Source organism: Theobroma umbraticum, unplaced genomic scaffold (genome assembly GCF_002168275.2).
Source record: "Theobroma umbraticum cultivar Fairchild unplaced genomic scaffold, ASM216827v3 scaffold_30.0, whole genome shotgun sequence".
NCBI lineage: Eukaryota > Viridiplantae > Streptophyta > Magnoliopsida > Malvales > Malvaceae > Theobroma > Theobroma umbraticum.
The window spans coordinates 483,594-497,753 of NW_018397254.1; the positions used below are offsets into that span (position 1 = coordinate 483,594).

At 36.5% G+C, this 14,160-nt stretch overlaps 3 protein-coding genes across 3 annotated transcripts; 1 reads left to right on the forward strand and 2 right to left on the reverse strand.

The window, feature by feature from the left end:
- The first annotated feature begins 3,593 nt into the window (after positions 1-3,593).
- On the forward strand, positions 3,594-6,048 carry LOC110412302 (isoflavone reductase homolog). The gene is made up of 4 exons (XM_021422839.1): positions 3,594-4,051; positions 5,009-5,249; positions 5,348-5,551; positions 5,684-6,048. The coding sequence occupies exons 1-4, from the start codon at positions 3,722-3,724 to the stop codon at positions 5,845-5,847; spliced, it is 939 nt and encodes a 312-aa protein (XP_021278514.1). The 5' UTR covers positions 3,594-3,721; the 3' UTR covers positions 5,848-6,048.
- A 941-nt stretch (positions 6,049-6,989) lies between these two features.
- LOC110419635 (Homeodomain-like superfamily protein) lies at positions 6,990-9,264 on the reverse strand. Its single transcript, XM_021432734.2, has 6 exons — positions 8,758-9,264; positions 8,189-8,265; positions 8,018-8,081; positions 7,833-7,908; positions 7,565-7,634; positions 6,990-7,447 (listed from the first exon to the last, which is right to left on the reverse strand). Exons 1-6 carry the CDS (start codon positions 8,909-8,911, stop codon positions 7,037-7,039), a joined length of 852 nt encoding a protein of 283 aa, XP_021288409.1. The 5' UTR covers positions 8,912-9,264; the 3' UTR covers positions 6,990-7,036.
- Positions 9,265-10,061: 797 nt separating this feature from the next.
- Positions 10,062-13,880, reverse strand: LOC110419189 (uncharacterized). The gene is made up of 10 exons (XM_021432124.2): positions 13,613-13,880; positions 13,428-13,493; positions 12,751-12,934; positions 12,356-12,552; positions 12,147-12,197; positions 11,841-11,932; positions 11,586-11,647; positions 11,203-11,294; positions 10,624-10,728; positions 10,062-10,536 (listed from the first exon to the last, which is right to left on the reverse strand). Exons 1-10 carry the CDS (start codon positions 13,829-13,831, stop codon positions 10,399-10,401), a joined length of 1,206 nt encoding a protein of 401 aa, XP_021287799.1. The 5' UTR covers positions 13,832-13,880; the 3' UTR covers positions 10,062-10,398.
- Between the last annotated feature and the right edge of the window lie 280 nt (positions 13,881-14,160).

Below are 14,160 nucleotides of genomic sequence, written 5' to 3' on the forward strand. Positions count from 1 at the left end.
TCCATGCCAACAGGAGTCTCCAAATCTCAACGTTGAAGACTCCCTACGGCATTCCAGCTCATCATTAATAAAAACCATCTTTCAAAAAAAAAATCATATGAATATTCTCTCAGATTGCATGAAACTTCACTTTGATGTGTTTTATCCTGCCATACTGCACTGGGTTTTTAGCAATTGAAATAGCAGAAGCTGCAAGATATTTATGAACAAGTTGTTGATGATGTATTACTTCCTGGTTCGGATGTTAGTTTCTTAAGTGTTTTTAAGAACAAGTTGATGAAAGAATTTGAAATGACTGACTTGGGAGAGATGCACTAATTTTTGGGGTTACAATTCATTCAAAGGTCAGATTATATTTGCATACATCAAAGTAAATATGCAAATGAAATTTTGAAGAAGTTTCACATGCTGAAATGTAAATCTGTGGATACTCCTGCAGTCTGCATTGTTGCTTTAGGGGAACTTAGAAGCCAGACCCCGCTATCAAGGGTGAAAATTATTCATGGCAAAGAATTCTATACTAATTCAAAAACAAACTGACAAAACCCGTCTAAAAATCGTTACTCACCTTATCAAATTCTTAGGATACTACACAATAAACGACCAATTCTTTCAAGCTCAGTAAATCTAGCTCAAAAGCCAACTAACTCGTGGACATCTTACCATAGCTCAATTCGACCGATTGTTACTAATGATTAGAACTTTTTGTACAGTATTTACTTAAAACGACCATATTATTATTATGAAATTAATATTACACCTTTCGTTCCTCGTGTTTTTTCTTCAAATATTTTTGCAGGATTGGTTCCAAAATACTTATCAGTTAGCACACAAAACTCTTCTCGATAGCCCAAATTGGTTAATATCGTGTACTCGTGTGACTCTTCTCTATAGAAGTTGGAGGAGAGTCACTCTCCTCTAGATGCTCATTATTTATTTCGATGGGCTAGGACAGATCGATGGCCCCCATTAATCACTGTGGAGGTGATCGGGTGAAACTAATTGGCTTTATGACTATCTCCGAACTTCCGACTACTTGAGAATTTGCTTTTCCTTGTACATTGCTACTATTTGCAACAAGGGCCATCAGTTTATTGGCCAGTAGAATAGACAGACTGACAAGGTCCAGCCTCTTTACGAAATCCAAGTCTTTCCAAGAAGATTCAGGGCGGTGCTGGGAGATGAAAGATGGGGGACATACACATCCCCCTTTCTGACAGAGTAGTAACCCATTAGATAACCATGTTGGCCTTACAGCCGACATTACTTTGCACATCTTCAAACTTTCGAAACCAAACTTTAATATCTGTCACCATTGGTTGAAGTTTCCAATCTGAACAAGACAGGCTTGACCTCTTGTTCTTACGCAAAATTTCAGACTCGTGTCCGTTTTAATCTTCTGGAAATTGGCCTCATGGTCCAATCTGATCCTTTCTTTGTAGGAAAAAGTACCCAACAGGGAAATTTTGTAAGAAGGTTGAAAGAATGACAGTGAGGGAGAAAATCTCCAAATTTGTAATTGGATCCGAACCATAGAGGGAGAGATACTTCTCAAGAAATTAAGCAAAAGTAAACATACTTGATTAAACTGATCGATGATGAAATGAATATGAAAATATTTGTCTCAAGTTAAATTGAATGGTAAACTCAGTTGAAAATCTACAATCCAAGATGATGCAAATACCTATGAAAATTCCTCAAGGTAGAATTCAAAGTGAAAAGCATTTAAAATATGAGAAACTTGTAGAAAGCTTGCTTGCAATCTACTGTCCAAGTTAGTCAAAAGTAGCAGGTAACCCAACTAATCACTTGTCTATCTGATTTAATACCATTACCAACAAGGTACAATCTCTAGGTTGACTCTGTTGCCAGTTAGTACGAGGTCAATTTGTCTGTACCTACAAAGCATCAATTGCCTATGGCTTACATGCTCCAAACTAACACAAGGATCTTAGTTTTATTAAATATGGTAAACCATACGAAAAATCGACAAAAACTGACCATGTTAGAATATTGGCAATATCAAAACTATCAATCAAACTAAATATTACTGATACATAAGAACCTATATCAGAGAAAATACCTAAACATATAATTAAAGGAAAATATTATTCAAAGAAATTGACTTCTTATACCCATCATGACAATTAGTGTTCCGCCTATGCATATAAAGAAATTTTCAATATTAAAAGTGTTTATATTGATACCGCAAATCAATAAGGTAATCCAAGGGAAGAGAAAGAAAGATCTTTATTACTTCTAACTAAGAATAGTGAAAGTGAAGAGGACATGGTAGATTATATTATGCTAATATAATTTATCTAGGTGTTAGAAGGTTTAGTCTTTTTCAGAATTCCAAGGATTATCAGGATTTCTTTGTTTTGGACTTCTAATATTTGGATTTATCTGACCATAATGTTATGATTTGAATATTTGGTAACTATATTGTAAATTAATAAAAAAATAACGTTCAAATTGAGGTATCTTAATAAACATATTATTTATATTATACGATCATGACATTGACATGACAAAAAAAAATCAAGAATTATGATTTAGGTTTTGGAAGATTTGGACCGGAACTTGAAGTAAGATTATTGTCAAAACAAAAACAAAAAAAATCAAAGAAATCGACCAATCTGAAGTCACATATATGGCCTGCTAAAGTGGCTAGTTCAGGGGATGACTTTTGAAGCAACCCAACTGTTTACCAAATGGTTGCCCTTCCATTGTTTGGTTGACAATCCCGTTTTCACAACACAAAAGTCTGGATGAGGAAGTAAATGTAAAGATTCAGGAGCACATGCGTATCATAAAGATTTATGATGACACACAGAATATATACAAATCTATATGTTATAATATAGGTTTAGTTCAATCATTTCAAATGTTTATCTTTGAAATAAAAGAAGGGATAAGGAAACGGTGGGCTACCCGTCATTGTCATATCATCAGCTACGCTGTTGAAAATTCCATCGTTGGTCCCTCAAAGGTGAACAGGCTTTGGGTCGTTGATGACTAATTGTTTTACAGCGTACGTGTTGATTATGATCGCTAAGAAAGTTACAGGGACGATGGAGATTAACTTACACCTCCCAGAGGCCCAAAGCTCTGCGGAAGAAAAAAGAGCAGCATGTACTCAGCAAACACCACCTAAGCCACCACCCACCCACCCACCATTCGTGACCATTAACCAAAACCATAACTCAAAATCTAAAGGACAATTTTGTTTTCTTTTTTAAAAAGAAGTCTAGTTTTGTTGCAAGAAAGACTTGTGGAAGGCAAAAGAGAAAAAAAATTGAGATAAGATTTGAGGTTGGTCGAGCTGATTTATTTTGTTTAGATTGTTTTCAAAATCGTTTGTAATTTGAGTATTTTATTTATTGTCGAGTTAATTTTTAATAATTTTTTAAAATTATTTTGATTTGTATTCAGAGATGACTGTTGAATTTTTGATTTTATCAACAAAAGTTATATTTAGCCTAACACAAAGAAAAAAAAAGTACCCTAATAAATTAACATTTAATCCGACATGGCCCATAGTGCACCAATTATTAAGAGTAACTTGCACAGCAGAGTTGGGGCATCTCCGCACCCTTTCATTTTTTCATTCCCCTTTTAATAATTTTGTATCTAAAGAAACAAAACCCAGTTGTGATCGTCGCCCTTTATATACAGAACTTTGGTGTTGTCATATTCTTCAAAGAAAAACAAGGACTCAATGGCCAAGAGTAAGGTTCTCGTGGTGGGGGGAACTGGGTATATAGGCCGGAGGATTGTCAAGGCAAGCTTGGCTCAGGGGCATGAAACCTACGTCCTCCAACGTCCGGAGATCGGGCTTGACATCGACAAGCAGCAGATGTTACTGTCGTTCAAGAAGCAAGGAGCTCACCTTGTGGAGGGCTCGTTCAATGATCACAAAAGCTTGGTGGATGCTGTTAAGCAAGCCGATGTTGTCATTTCCACCATGTCTGGGGTGCATTTTCGCAGCCACAACATCTTGTTGCAGCTCAAGCTGGTGGAAGCCATTAAAGAAGCTGGGAATGTTAAGGTAATCTCTAATACAGTTACATCAAAGAGGAGTTGGCTTCTCTCTTCTTTTCTTTTCTTTTGTTCCTTTTTTTTTTCATTGTTTGAAGGTATTATTATGTATGCAAAGCACAAACTTGATGGGGTATTTGCTCTTTTCGAGAAGGACAAAGCCCAATACATATTGCTACTCTCTAAAAATGGGTGGTGAAAAACATGCTAAGTACTTTTTGGCTGATTCCTATACAAATCTTCCTTTTTATTTCTTCTGTTTATTAGTTTATTCAATTATTTTTAATTTTTTCACTAGGGTAAGACATGTAATTTCAACTTTTAGCACTACGTTTTACTGTAACTTAACTATTAAGTATCTACCATATGATTGAAAAGGAAAAATAACAATAAAAACTAAAAGCTTAAGTTATTATGATTTTAGAAAGTGTTTTTCATTTTCCACTTCCATTATTGCATTATAATTCCTTATTTTTCCAAAATTTTCAATGTAGTTATATATATATGGAGAAAACGGCAGAGAGTAATGTATTTCCAATAGTTTAAAGTGGGGTGGGATCTGAGGATATTCAGGGTTGAATGATCTAAGACCCACATTTTTTTAGCATTATCTTAATTTGAAATCATTTTAATAAATTGTATTTATTCTTTTTTTTTAATTATCCTTTTCAGCTAGAAAAGAAAGTAATATATTGCACTAGCCTTTCCTTTGTCAGACTGGTGGATGATCCACTCAACACAAAGGAAAAAAAAAGAAAAAACAAGATGCTACAAAATTACATAAAAACAATAAACATGTTTATCACTAAAATAAATAAAGCAAAAAAAAAGAATTTTTTTTTTAAAAATTTCGTCATTTATTCTGAAACATACTACATATTTAGATTATTAATCATTTTATAATAAAATATATTTTTTTGAACCGTAAATGTTAAATGTAAATATTAATGTAAAGACAACATTGTAGCGTTTCCTACCTTCAGAGTTTGGTACGGATCCGGCTCGAATGGGACATGCACTGGAACCGGGAAGAGTAACATTCGATGAAAAAATGGTTGTGAGAAAGGCAATCGAGGATGCTAACATCCCTTTCACCTATGTAGTTGCCAACTGCTTTGCTGGTTACTTTGTCGGCAACCTTTCACAAATGGAAAGGCTCACTCCTCCAAAAGATAAAGTATATCTCTATGGGGACGGAAATGTTAAAGGTACAAACGAATTAAATACTGTAATTAAGATCGCTGTTGAGAGACAATATTTGTTCCTGATATGTATTTGGAAAAATGGTGGTTGATGGATGCTGCAGTGGCTTTTATGGACGAAGATGATATTGCAACATACACGATTAAAGCAATAGATGACCCCAGAACATTGAACAAAACGTTGTACATAAGGCCTCCGGGGAACATTCTCACCCAAGCACAGCTAATCCAGAAATGGGAGAAGCTCTCCGGGAAGAAACTAGAGAAGATTAGCATTTCTGCACAAGATTTCCTAGCCTCGATGAAAGGTACTTATCAGTCTTTGATTAACTCAACTTCTGTTTACGAGATATTAATAAAATTGTTCTAGCTTATAGTTCGAAGAAGAGATCCTACATATCCATGAATTATTTGACAAAGATTTCTTCATGTCTGTGCAGGGATGGACTTTGCAGGGCAGGTAGGCGTGGGCCATTTCTATCACGTTTTTTACGAAGGTTGCTTGACAAACTTCGAAATAGGGGAAGGTGGTGAAGAAGCGTCGATGCTTTATCCAGAGGTGGAATACACCCGCGTGGACGATTACTTGAAAATCTACGCATAACGAAATGCAAACTTCCCAGGATTTTCACCTTAAAGCAACAATAACGTTATTCCAAGTAATACAATAAAATTGTTATGGTCTCCGTAACGTTTTCAGGCGTCTACGTGCCCTATGTATGAATGGGTAACTCTTTTTTCCAACTCCTGTCCTGTTCCCTTGTTGATTACATCAATATATGTGATTGTAGTGCTTTCGGTTTCATCTTCTTTTATTACCTTTAATTACTGCATCAAGTGCGTTTGATCATGTTCTTGCAAACTACCGAAATTATTATGAGATGAGAAAGTTCGAGTTTCAAGCAAGTGGATTTAGTTGCTATAAAAGCTAGTCTAATCATGGAAACGTTTAGGTACTCATAATGTCCAAACAAAGCAGAGATTATTGGGTTAATAGATTAGAGCAAAAATACAAAATATCACAATTATATGATATAAAGCAAAATATAAATAAATTTTGTATATTCTCTAAACATCATATTTAATAAAATCATTCGTCAATTTATTAATTTACAACATAAGTAAATGCAATAATTAAGAACTCAGGATTTTGGCAATGATGGTGGGAATGTGGAATTTGGAAATACAATAGATAAATTGTTTGAGTTGCTTTAAGAAACTGCTAGGGGAAATATACGTCAAAGTCATGCATATCGCAATCAGTCAGAGGATTTTAATTTGTTTTTTAATGAAAAAATTTGTCAGTGGCAAAGAATAACCTAATCAAATAGACTTGTCTGCAAGTCCTGGCCCAGTTTCCAACACGATTTTGATCCAAATAAAATTTGAATATTGTACGCCAAATTGAATTATTGGGTAGGCTGAAAAAGAAACAGTGGAAGACAAATGCCCTGGAAAGCTCAACATTAATATTTTAATCAACATTATGAGTAAAAGTGGTAAATGTTCACCCAAATTGAAATAAAGGATTTGTCCCAAAAATCAATTATTACTAGTATCAATTAATAAAGATAAATAGATTTAATCATTGGGTTTGACTCACTTTAATTATGGAGAAGGATAAGATATTCTACTAACTATCACCAAGTGCAATTGCTAATTACCAAAGGGTATGTACCTAATTAGTTTGTTTCTAGATCTCTAGCCAACGATATAGGTTAAAATAGAATGCAACGAGATGTAAACTGAAATCATAACTAATGGGAGATCTGTTTTTTTTTTTTTTTTGAATTTCATCTCTTATATGAAAACATTAGCGATTGAAGCTCGTTTCCATTTACAGCTACAAATTCAAAGCTATCTTTGGTGTTTAGGTCAAAATTTATGGAATCTCCTTCAACTTTAAGCTTGACATCTTTGTTTCGCTCTCTTTCTCCCACCCCATAGTTTTGGAAAGCAGAACAGCTGGTGGCCTTCTTGGGAACGTCATTCATCTGTACCATGTTCGGTTTCCTGTCTGCTCCTCCATTCACATTCTCCATGAGACTCGACAGAGCCAAGTTGAAGTTCGTTAATTCTGCTCTTGTTTCTTCTACATTCCCTTCACAGTTGATGTCAAACGAGAGGCCCTTTTGGGCTTTCTCCAGTATTGCCTGCAAGTACCTCCCTTGTGCCTCTACCCTCATCTGCAATTTCTCCTGCACCTGCAGAATTCAACAACAGTTAATTAGAAGCTTGAACAAGCAAATTTGATCGATACCGATGTATATTAATGGTAAAGAGAATGAGAAACAATCTGCCTTTGGAAGGGAGATATTAACCTCAAGTTGCTCTTGCAGTGTCTTTTGTGCTTCCAGCGGGGTGATCACTGCAGCTGCCACTGGGATTTGTCTGTTTCATTGCACATTCAATCATCACTCAGGCTGTAACCTTTTGACAGGCGAAAAAGGCAATCTGAAAAGAGGGTAATCCTAACTAGATTCTCAATTTTCTAGCGGCTATAAAAGTTCGATGTGACAACTCAAAGCCCAAGAAAGATTCTCGTTGCAGAACAGAAATGACAAATAGAGCTGAGATATTTGCACGCACCGTTGCTCATTGTCAGCTCTTGGCGAATTGGTGATAGTCCCTGGAGAATGATTGCTAAACTGTACGTACGAACTCCCTAGAAAAAGGAATCGTGCCCAATCACCATAAGAAGTAATACTTGATTGTGGAAAAACAACAGTGAATTAGTGGGATTTTAGTCCAAATGAATAGTCTGCCAAACTTACCACCATTGTCTTTGTTTTGGTCTACTGCATTTTGCTTCCGGGCCTGCTGTCCTAGCCTGTATTTCTACCAAAACAAACAAAAAATAAAGCAAAATTACATACTCAATGTTTCAGAAATAATTGAAAAGCTAGAGATAACAATGGAAGCGTAACTGCCCATGTCTTATATACCTGTAAATGGCTCTTCAAATGGTACAATGTCAAGCCCTTCATACCCATCAGCCTCAGGACAGACTTTGGAGTTGCTTCTGCAAGCAGAATTTTCCCAAAATGTTAGACTAGCTGAAATACTGGTTGGTTTCTTTTGTGAATCAAAATTATGAAAACGGAAAGGATGGGATGCAATTAGAATTTCACAAAACTCCATTGATTCGGAGAATTCTTTCTGATAACAATTATTTGTAGTAAATTAGCCTAAGAGTTTGTTCTCAAAAACCAATGAGAGACCATAAAAAGAGGTTGATAAGTAGTAGTACTTGCTACTTTTACTTGGGAGTAAGAAGGATTCAAGCAAGATTAACACCTTCATCCAACCATTTCTAGCTCAGATTTAGCTACAATTTACATGATTATACTTAAAAGAAACAGAACAAATTTCTTACGGTAGCTAATTCATGATTGCATCATCAAGATACAAGATTTAAAAACAGAGATATCTGATCTTAGTACTCTGTTTTTTGCTGAAAATTTTAAAAGATGGAAAAATGAAACACAGGGTAAGGAGGTAGAAGAGGACAAACTGTCTGGGCCACCAAGTTTAGTTACGGCGTCGACGAATCGGTCGTGAAGATCAGCCGTCCATCTCAGCCGAGGCTTCGGGTCTCTCGTCATCACCACCCCATTCTCGTACCCGAAGTTCCCTCCCCCTCCTCCTCCATAGCTTAATCTCTCCATCTCATCAGACCAAAGTCACCAAACCACCTCAATTCTCTCCCTTTGAATTGAATTCTTCAAGCTGGTTTTTGAGTGGAATCAAAGCGAGTTGAATTCCCGATTCCTCCCTTAAATCCGAAGCCGTAAATGGCCAACGGAATCGGATTGAGAACAAGAATGTAAACTGAAATCAACCTTTTTTTCTGTTTCAACTTGTTATATATCAGCAGAGATATATATTTATTTATTTATTTAATGAGAAACAGAAGGAGAATTTTTATATTTAAACGAAGAACATGCAGAGGAAAGCTCGGCGACGAATCTTAAGCAACCATGATTGCAAATCAAACAAAACACACAAACGCAACAGAGTAACAGAGTAATTGCGCTCTTGTTCTCCCGTGTACATCTGCATCAGGAGTTCGACCGTTTAGATTTTTTCTGGCATGATGATCCAACGGTGCTGGAGGGGAGATGTCGCTGATTGGAATAAAGAGGTTCGTGGCTGTGCCACGTAACCGCCAGCGTGGAATATTCGCCGGCGAACGAGAGGAATAAAATATTCCAAGAGTCACGTGGGCGGCCCACCAGGGGAGGACGTAAGGGTCATTTTCCAGGTCGAAAGGGTGGGTCATCCACATGAACGGTCCGACAAGATGGACACGTGTCGCGATGTCCGTCAAGTGACTGTAGTATATTCGCTGCGGGCCGATCAGGAACAGGAACAAGAACAAGAACAGACAGGAGGGTGCAAGCAAAGCCCCCGTGAAAAAAGCTGTCCAATGAATCCAATCCCCCTTTTGGGTCCTTCCCATTCTGCCATAATCTATTCTTAGATTTGCTTATTCTTTCCGAAGAATCAGAATTCAGAACCAAGAAAAAGAAAAAAGCTAAACCTAACCATTGGCATTTTCCTGGTAGATTCTACACTTCGGAACGAAAGAAAATGGAGAGTTGTTGGTACGTTCAGATGAGTTGCTGATCAGCACCGTCTAGCTCAAACTCGGCTCGATTGTACTTTCGAGCCTTGATTATGACCTTTGGTCGCTATGGATAGTCTATGACAGCCATAGTTCCATCTTTTAGTAAGAATGGAAACGGTTCTGATGAACATGAAGTTGAATAACGATACATTTACACCGGAACAACATACAGATTGAACAATGATACAAAGGCAACTGAATTCATCTGCCCAAATTAAGGAAACTAATCAAATTAAGCACATCACAGCAGTTTGGTGTTCAGACCTCAGGGTTTAACAGGTATACAAGGGATTCCAAGAGGATTTCAAGGTGTATTTAGCTAAGCAGCAGTGCCTCTACTACCTAGCAGCAGAGGAGAGAGTAGCTGCTGACCATGGAGTTGGCAACGTGAGCAAACATTGCCATACTTATGCACCAGGTGGGTGATGGGACATATGATTGGTACAGAAGATGAACCCACCTACCTAAGGATAGGTCATGGCAATACAAGCAGCAACAAGGGTTTATAACCATTTTAGCTTTCAATCAAACTAGACAGCCTTTGAAACCTTTTCTAAGGGCAGTCTCATCCAAATTTCTTCCTATGAATACGAGCTTGTTGGTCCTCTTCTCATCAGGTTCCCACATTTTTCCTGGGCAGCCATCCAATGTCGAATGCACTCCCTGCCATGGTAGCCACAATTTTCAGATAAAAACAAACCGTAATGTTGACAGATGCTAATTGGAAACACGAGGTGAAGAAATGGGAACCTGAAAAACATATCGCTGATCAAAACCATTGACAGACAGGACTCCCTTCATTCTATATAGGTCCTCTCCTTTCTCTTCAATCAATCTTTGAAGCCAATCGTCAACCTGATTCATCCACAACCAAGTAACAAAGACTAATGAGAGGTAATACAATTAAGGCAACCTTACAAGTTACAACAACAAATTTAATCAATAGATGCAGGGCTATTTCTGGTAAAAGAATGATGGTTATATTTGTTTGTGTATTCTCAAAATTTCAACTTTTCAGCGATAAAATCCTCAAGCATAGATCACTCAATCATCATCATGATTGATTCATCCATGCCAAAAAAAAAATCCTTACACTTACCCTAATAAGGCCCTAAAATTACAATTTCTCTGACTCTACACAGCCATTATCAGGGACATTGAATCCTCCTTCCTAATTCTAATTGACTTACAAATTGGGACCTTGTATGAAATTCCAATCCTTCAAGATGGCAAAGCCAGCTTCACAGTGACCTTGGTCATTTTGAGAAATTTTAACCTCGTATGAAATCCTAAAGAAAATATATGAGCTTCTTATGAAATATTTCTTACCTCATCTAGATCAAGGGTTCCCTCAGAAACAATGCTAACACTAGAGACAGCAGAATCGTGCAAATGATTATGATGATGCTCCTTGTGCTGCCCTGTAATGTAGAAAGAAAATAAGATAAAATAGATTAAAATAAAGACAAGAATGAATATTAAGCTAACCTAGGTACAACTCTGTGAGAGAAGAACCACTAATTTGACAGCAAGACGCAAAGGTAGAAGGGGGGGGTGGGGGGGGAAGAACCTTGAATTTATGAAAGATGCAGTCACTAAAGATCATCAATGTTTCTGTCCATTTTTCTTAGTTTATCTTTTATTACAAACAAAAGGAGATTAAAAATACAAGAACAAACATAGGAAAGAAATACAAAAAGATGTCATACTACCATGCATGTCATGTTCATGGTTGCCACAGTGAGAATTATGTACGTGAACTTCAGAATCAATTCTGCAAAATACAGGACTTTGAACTTTTAGCAAAGACGTCAGCTACAGAAGAGGAGCGAACAGCTAGTGAAAATACATTTGCATGAGCCAGGAAAGGGTATCTGAAAATATATATATATATATACACACACACTGATAAGAAAGAAAAAGAAGTTGTTTAAAATGGTCAACTAGTGAAGGAAGTAACAAGTGACCTTTCTAGATCATATCCTCCAACTCCTAAAACAAAGTCCATGTCTACAGCTCCAAATTTCGCTCTCTTGATTTGTGCCATGCTATTAATGTGCTGGAAAGCACCAAAATCAGAAGTTGTTACTTTAATGCTACTTCCATGAATAAAATTGACATTAAACTTTGATTTTTGGCATGGTGCTAATGAAATAGAAAACTCTGCAGAGAGAACTAGAGCATAGTGCTAATCCTTTCCTTAATATTCAATTTCTCTTCTTTATTAAATTTACAAACCAAACATAGAATTCATGTGTAATGCAAATGTGAACCTTGATTTTATCAGTCAGTGTCTCCAAGTCACCCTCAGTCACCAAATCTATCTGCAATTAAAATCAAAACAAGTAAACAACATCATAAATAGAAGAGCAACAAGTATATTGAATGTTCCATCCAATACTCTTCAATATGACCATAATAGAAGAAGATCAAGATGCACAGTGAAGGCCATGCAAAATTAAAATGAGAAATCAATGTTCACCTTGTTCAAAATTATACGGTCAGCATAAGCAACCTGCTCAACTGCCTCATTCACAACAAATCTTGGTTTAGCTTCATTGAGATGCTTCATGGCATGCTTTGAGTCAACTAAGGTGACAACTCCATCCAGTTTCACATATCGTGAAACCAGTTCATCAGAACAAAAGGTTTCTATAACAGGGCCTGGCTTAGCAAGACCTGCAATAAGAGTTTCATGAGGAAATAAAGCAGTGAAGCTTTGAGCAACTTATTGGATGCATTTAACAAGGTAACTCCAATGTCTAGCCTTAGACTGCCAACTTAAACAGACATCATTATCTAAAATAGTAACTGACATCACACGTCATAAACTAAACCTGAGTAAAAACCTTGTATTATCAATGTACCATGACATACCTGTGGTTTCTATAACAATATGATCAAATTTGTCCTTTCTTTTCTTAACCAGCTCCAAGAGCATTTTAACAAGATCTCCACGCACGGTACAGCATAGGCAACCATTATTGACCATGACAATGTCTTCTTCAGATGCAGATGAATGACTAGCAACCAATGATCCATCAATATCCACCTCACCAAACTACATTGCAATTAATACAATTAGCAAATTTAGTAACAATGAACCATTTTAAGAAGGCGTATAAAATAAAAATGAAAAATCCCTCAACATAAATAAACTCTACTATTTTTTTTTGGCCAAAAAAAGAAAGGAACTTTTATTGCAAATCAATCACTATAAGAACACCATCAATTACATAACCAGTATTATCTCAACCTACAAATCCAATTCCAGCTTCCCTACTTTATTGATGGAAGGCTCCATAACATAAGGGGCTTTCCACTTCTCTGCATTCAAAATTGTCTGCCTACTGTCACCTGTTGAACTGTTAGGAGAAACTGCCATGGTGTTTAAAAATTATGTAACTGCAGCCTCTGCTCTTGTAATAATGCTGATAGGGTTAGGGGAGGAAAGTTCAAACACAGCTTCATATCTAGCCTTCCAACAGATAAAACAAATTGCACCCCCCTCCCAAAAACAAAAAACTGAATAATCTAATAATCAATGTAAGTACCTCGTTCTCAATAACAGCAATACGTTTGCCATGTTGAGCTGTTAAAATATGGTTTAGGAGAGTAGTCTGCATTAAAAAAAATCAAAATTATTTAAAAAAAAAACATAAAAGGCCTTAAAAATTGGGGATGGAACTAAGCTAAGCAAAGCAAATCATTTATCAGACTAATTAAAAGGAAATGAGACCTTTCCAGAGCCGAGAAAACCAGTGATGACGGTAGCGGGGACACGGGTATCAGAGGCAAAGGCGGGAGGTTCAGAGGAAAAGCCCCTTGAGTTTCTGGGAAGAGGTGCCAAAGAGTGAAAGGTGGCGGTGGTGAGGAAGTGAGATTGCTGGAGACATGGTCGGAGAAGTTGGGTGAGGTTTTTGGATGAACTTCTTGAAATCAAGAATCGCGCTGCCATTGTTATTCGTTCGCGCCTGGGAAGCTCTGGATAAAAACGGGGGGAACAATCAAACTTAAACCTGGGGAGGGTTTTGACTTTTGAACGGAAGGCCTTTATATGTCTCGTTTTCAAAAAGAAAGTAATTACCACGTAAACAACGAAATTTATAAATGTATTTTTACTGTTTTTGTCCACTTAAATGTCTGTTTTTTTTTACTTTAAAGAAAATTAAATAAAAATTTTTAATTTCTTACCTACTTAATTGAGCGTTAATTTTTTTTTTCTAAATGGATTTTAAATATTTTTTAACAGGAAAAATTAAAAAAATAGGAGTATAATGCTCTAAA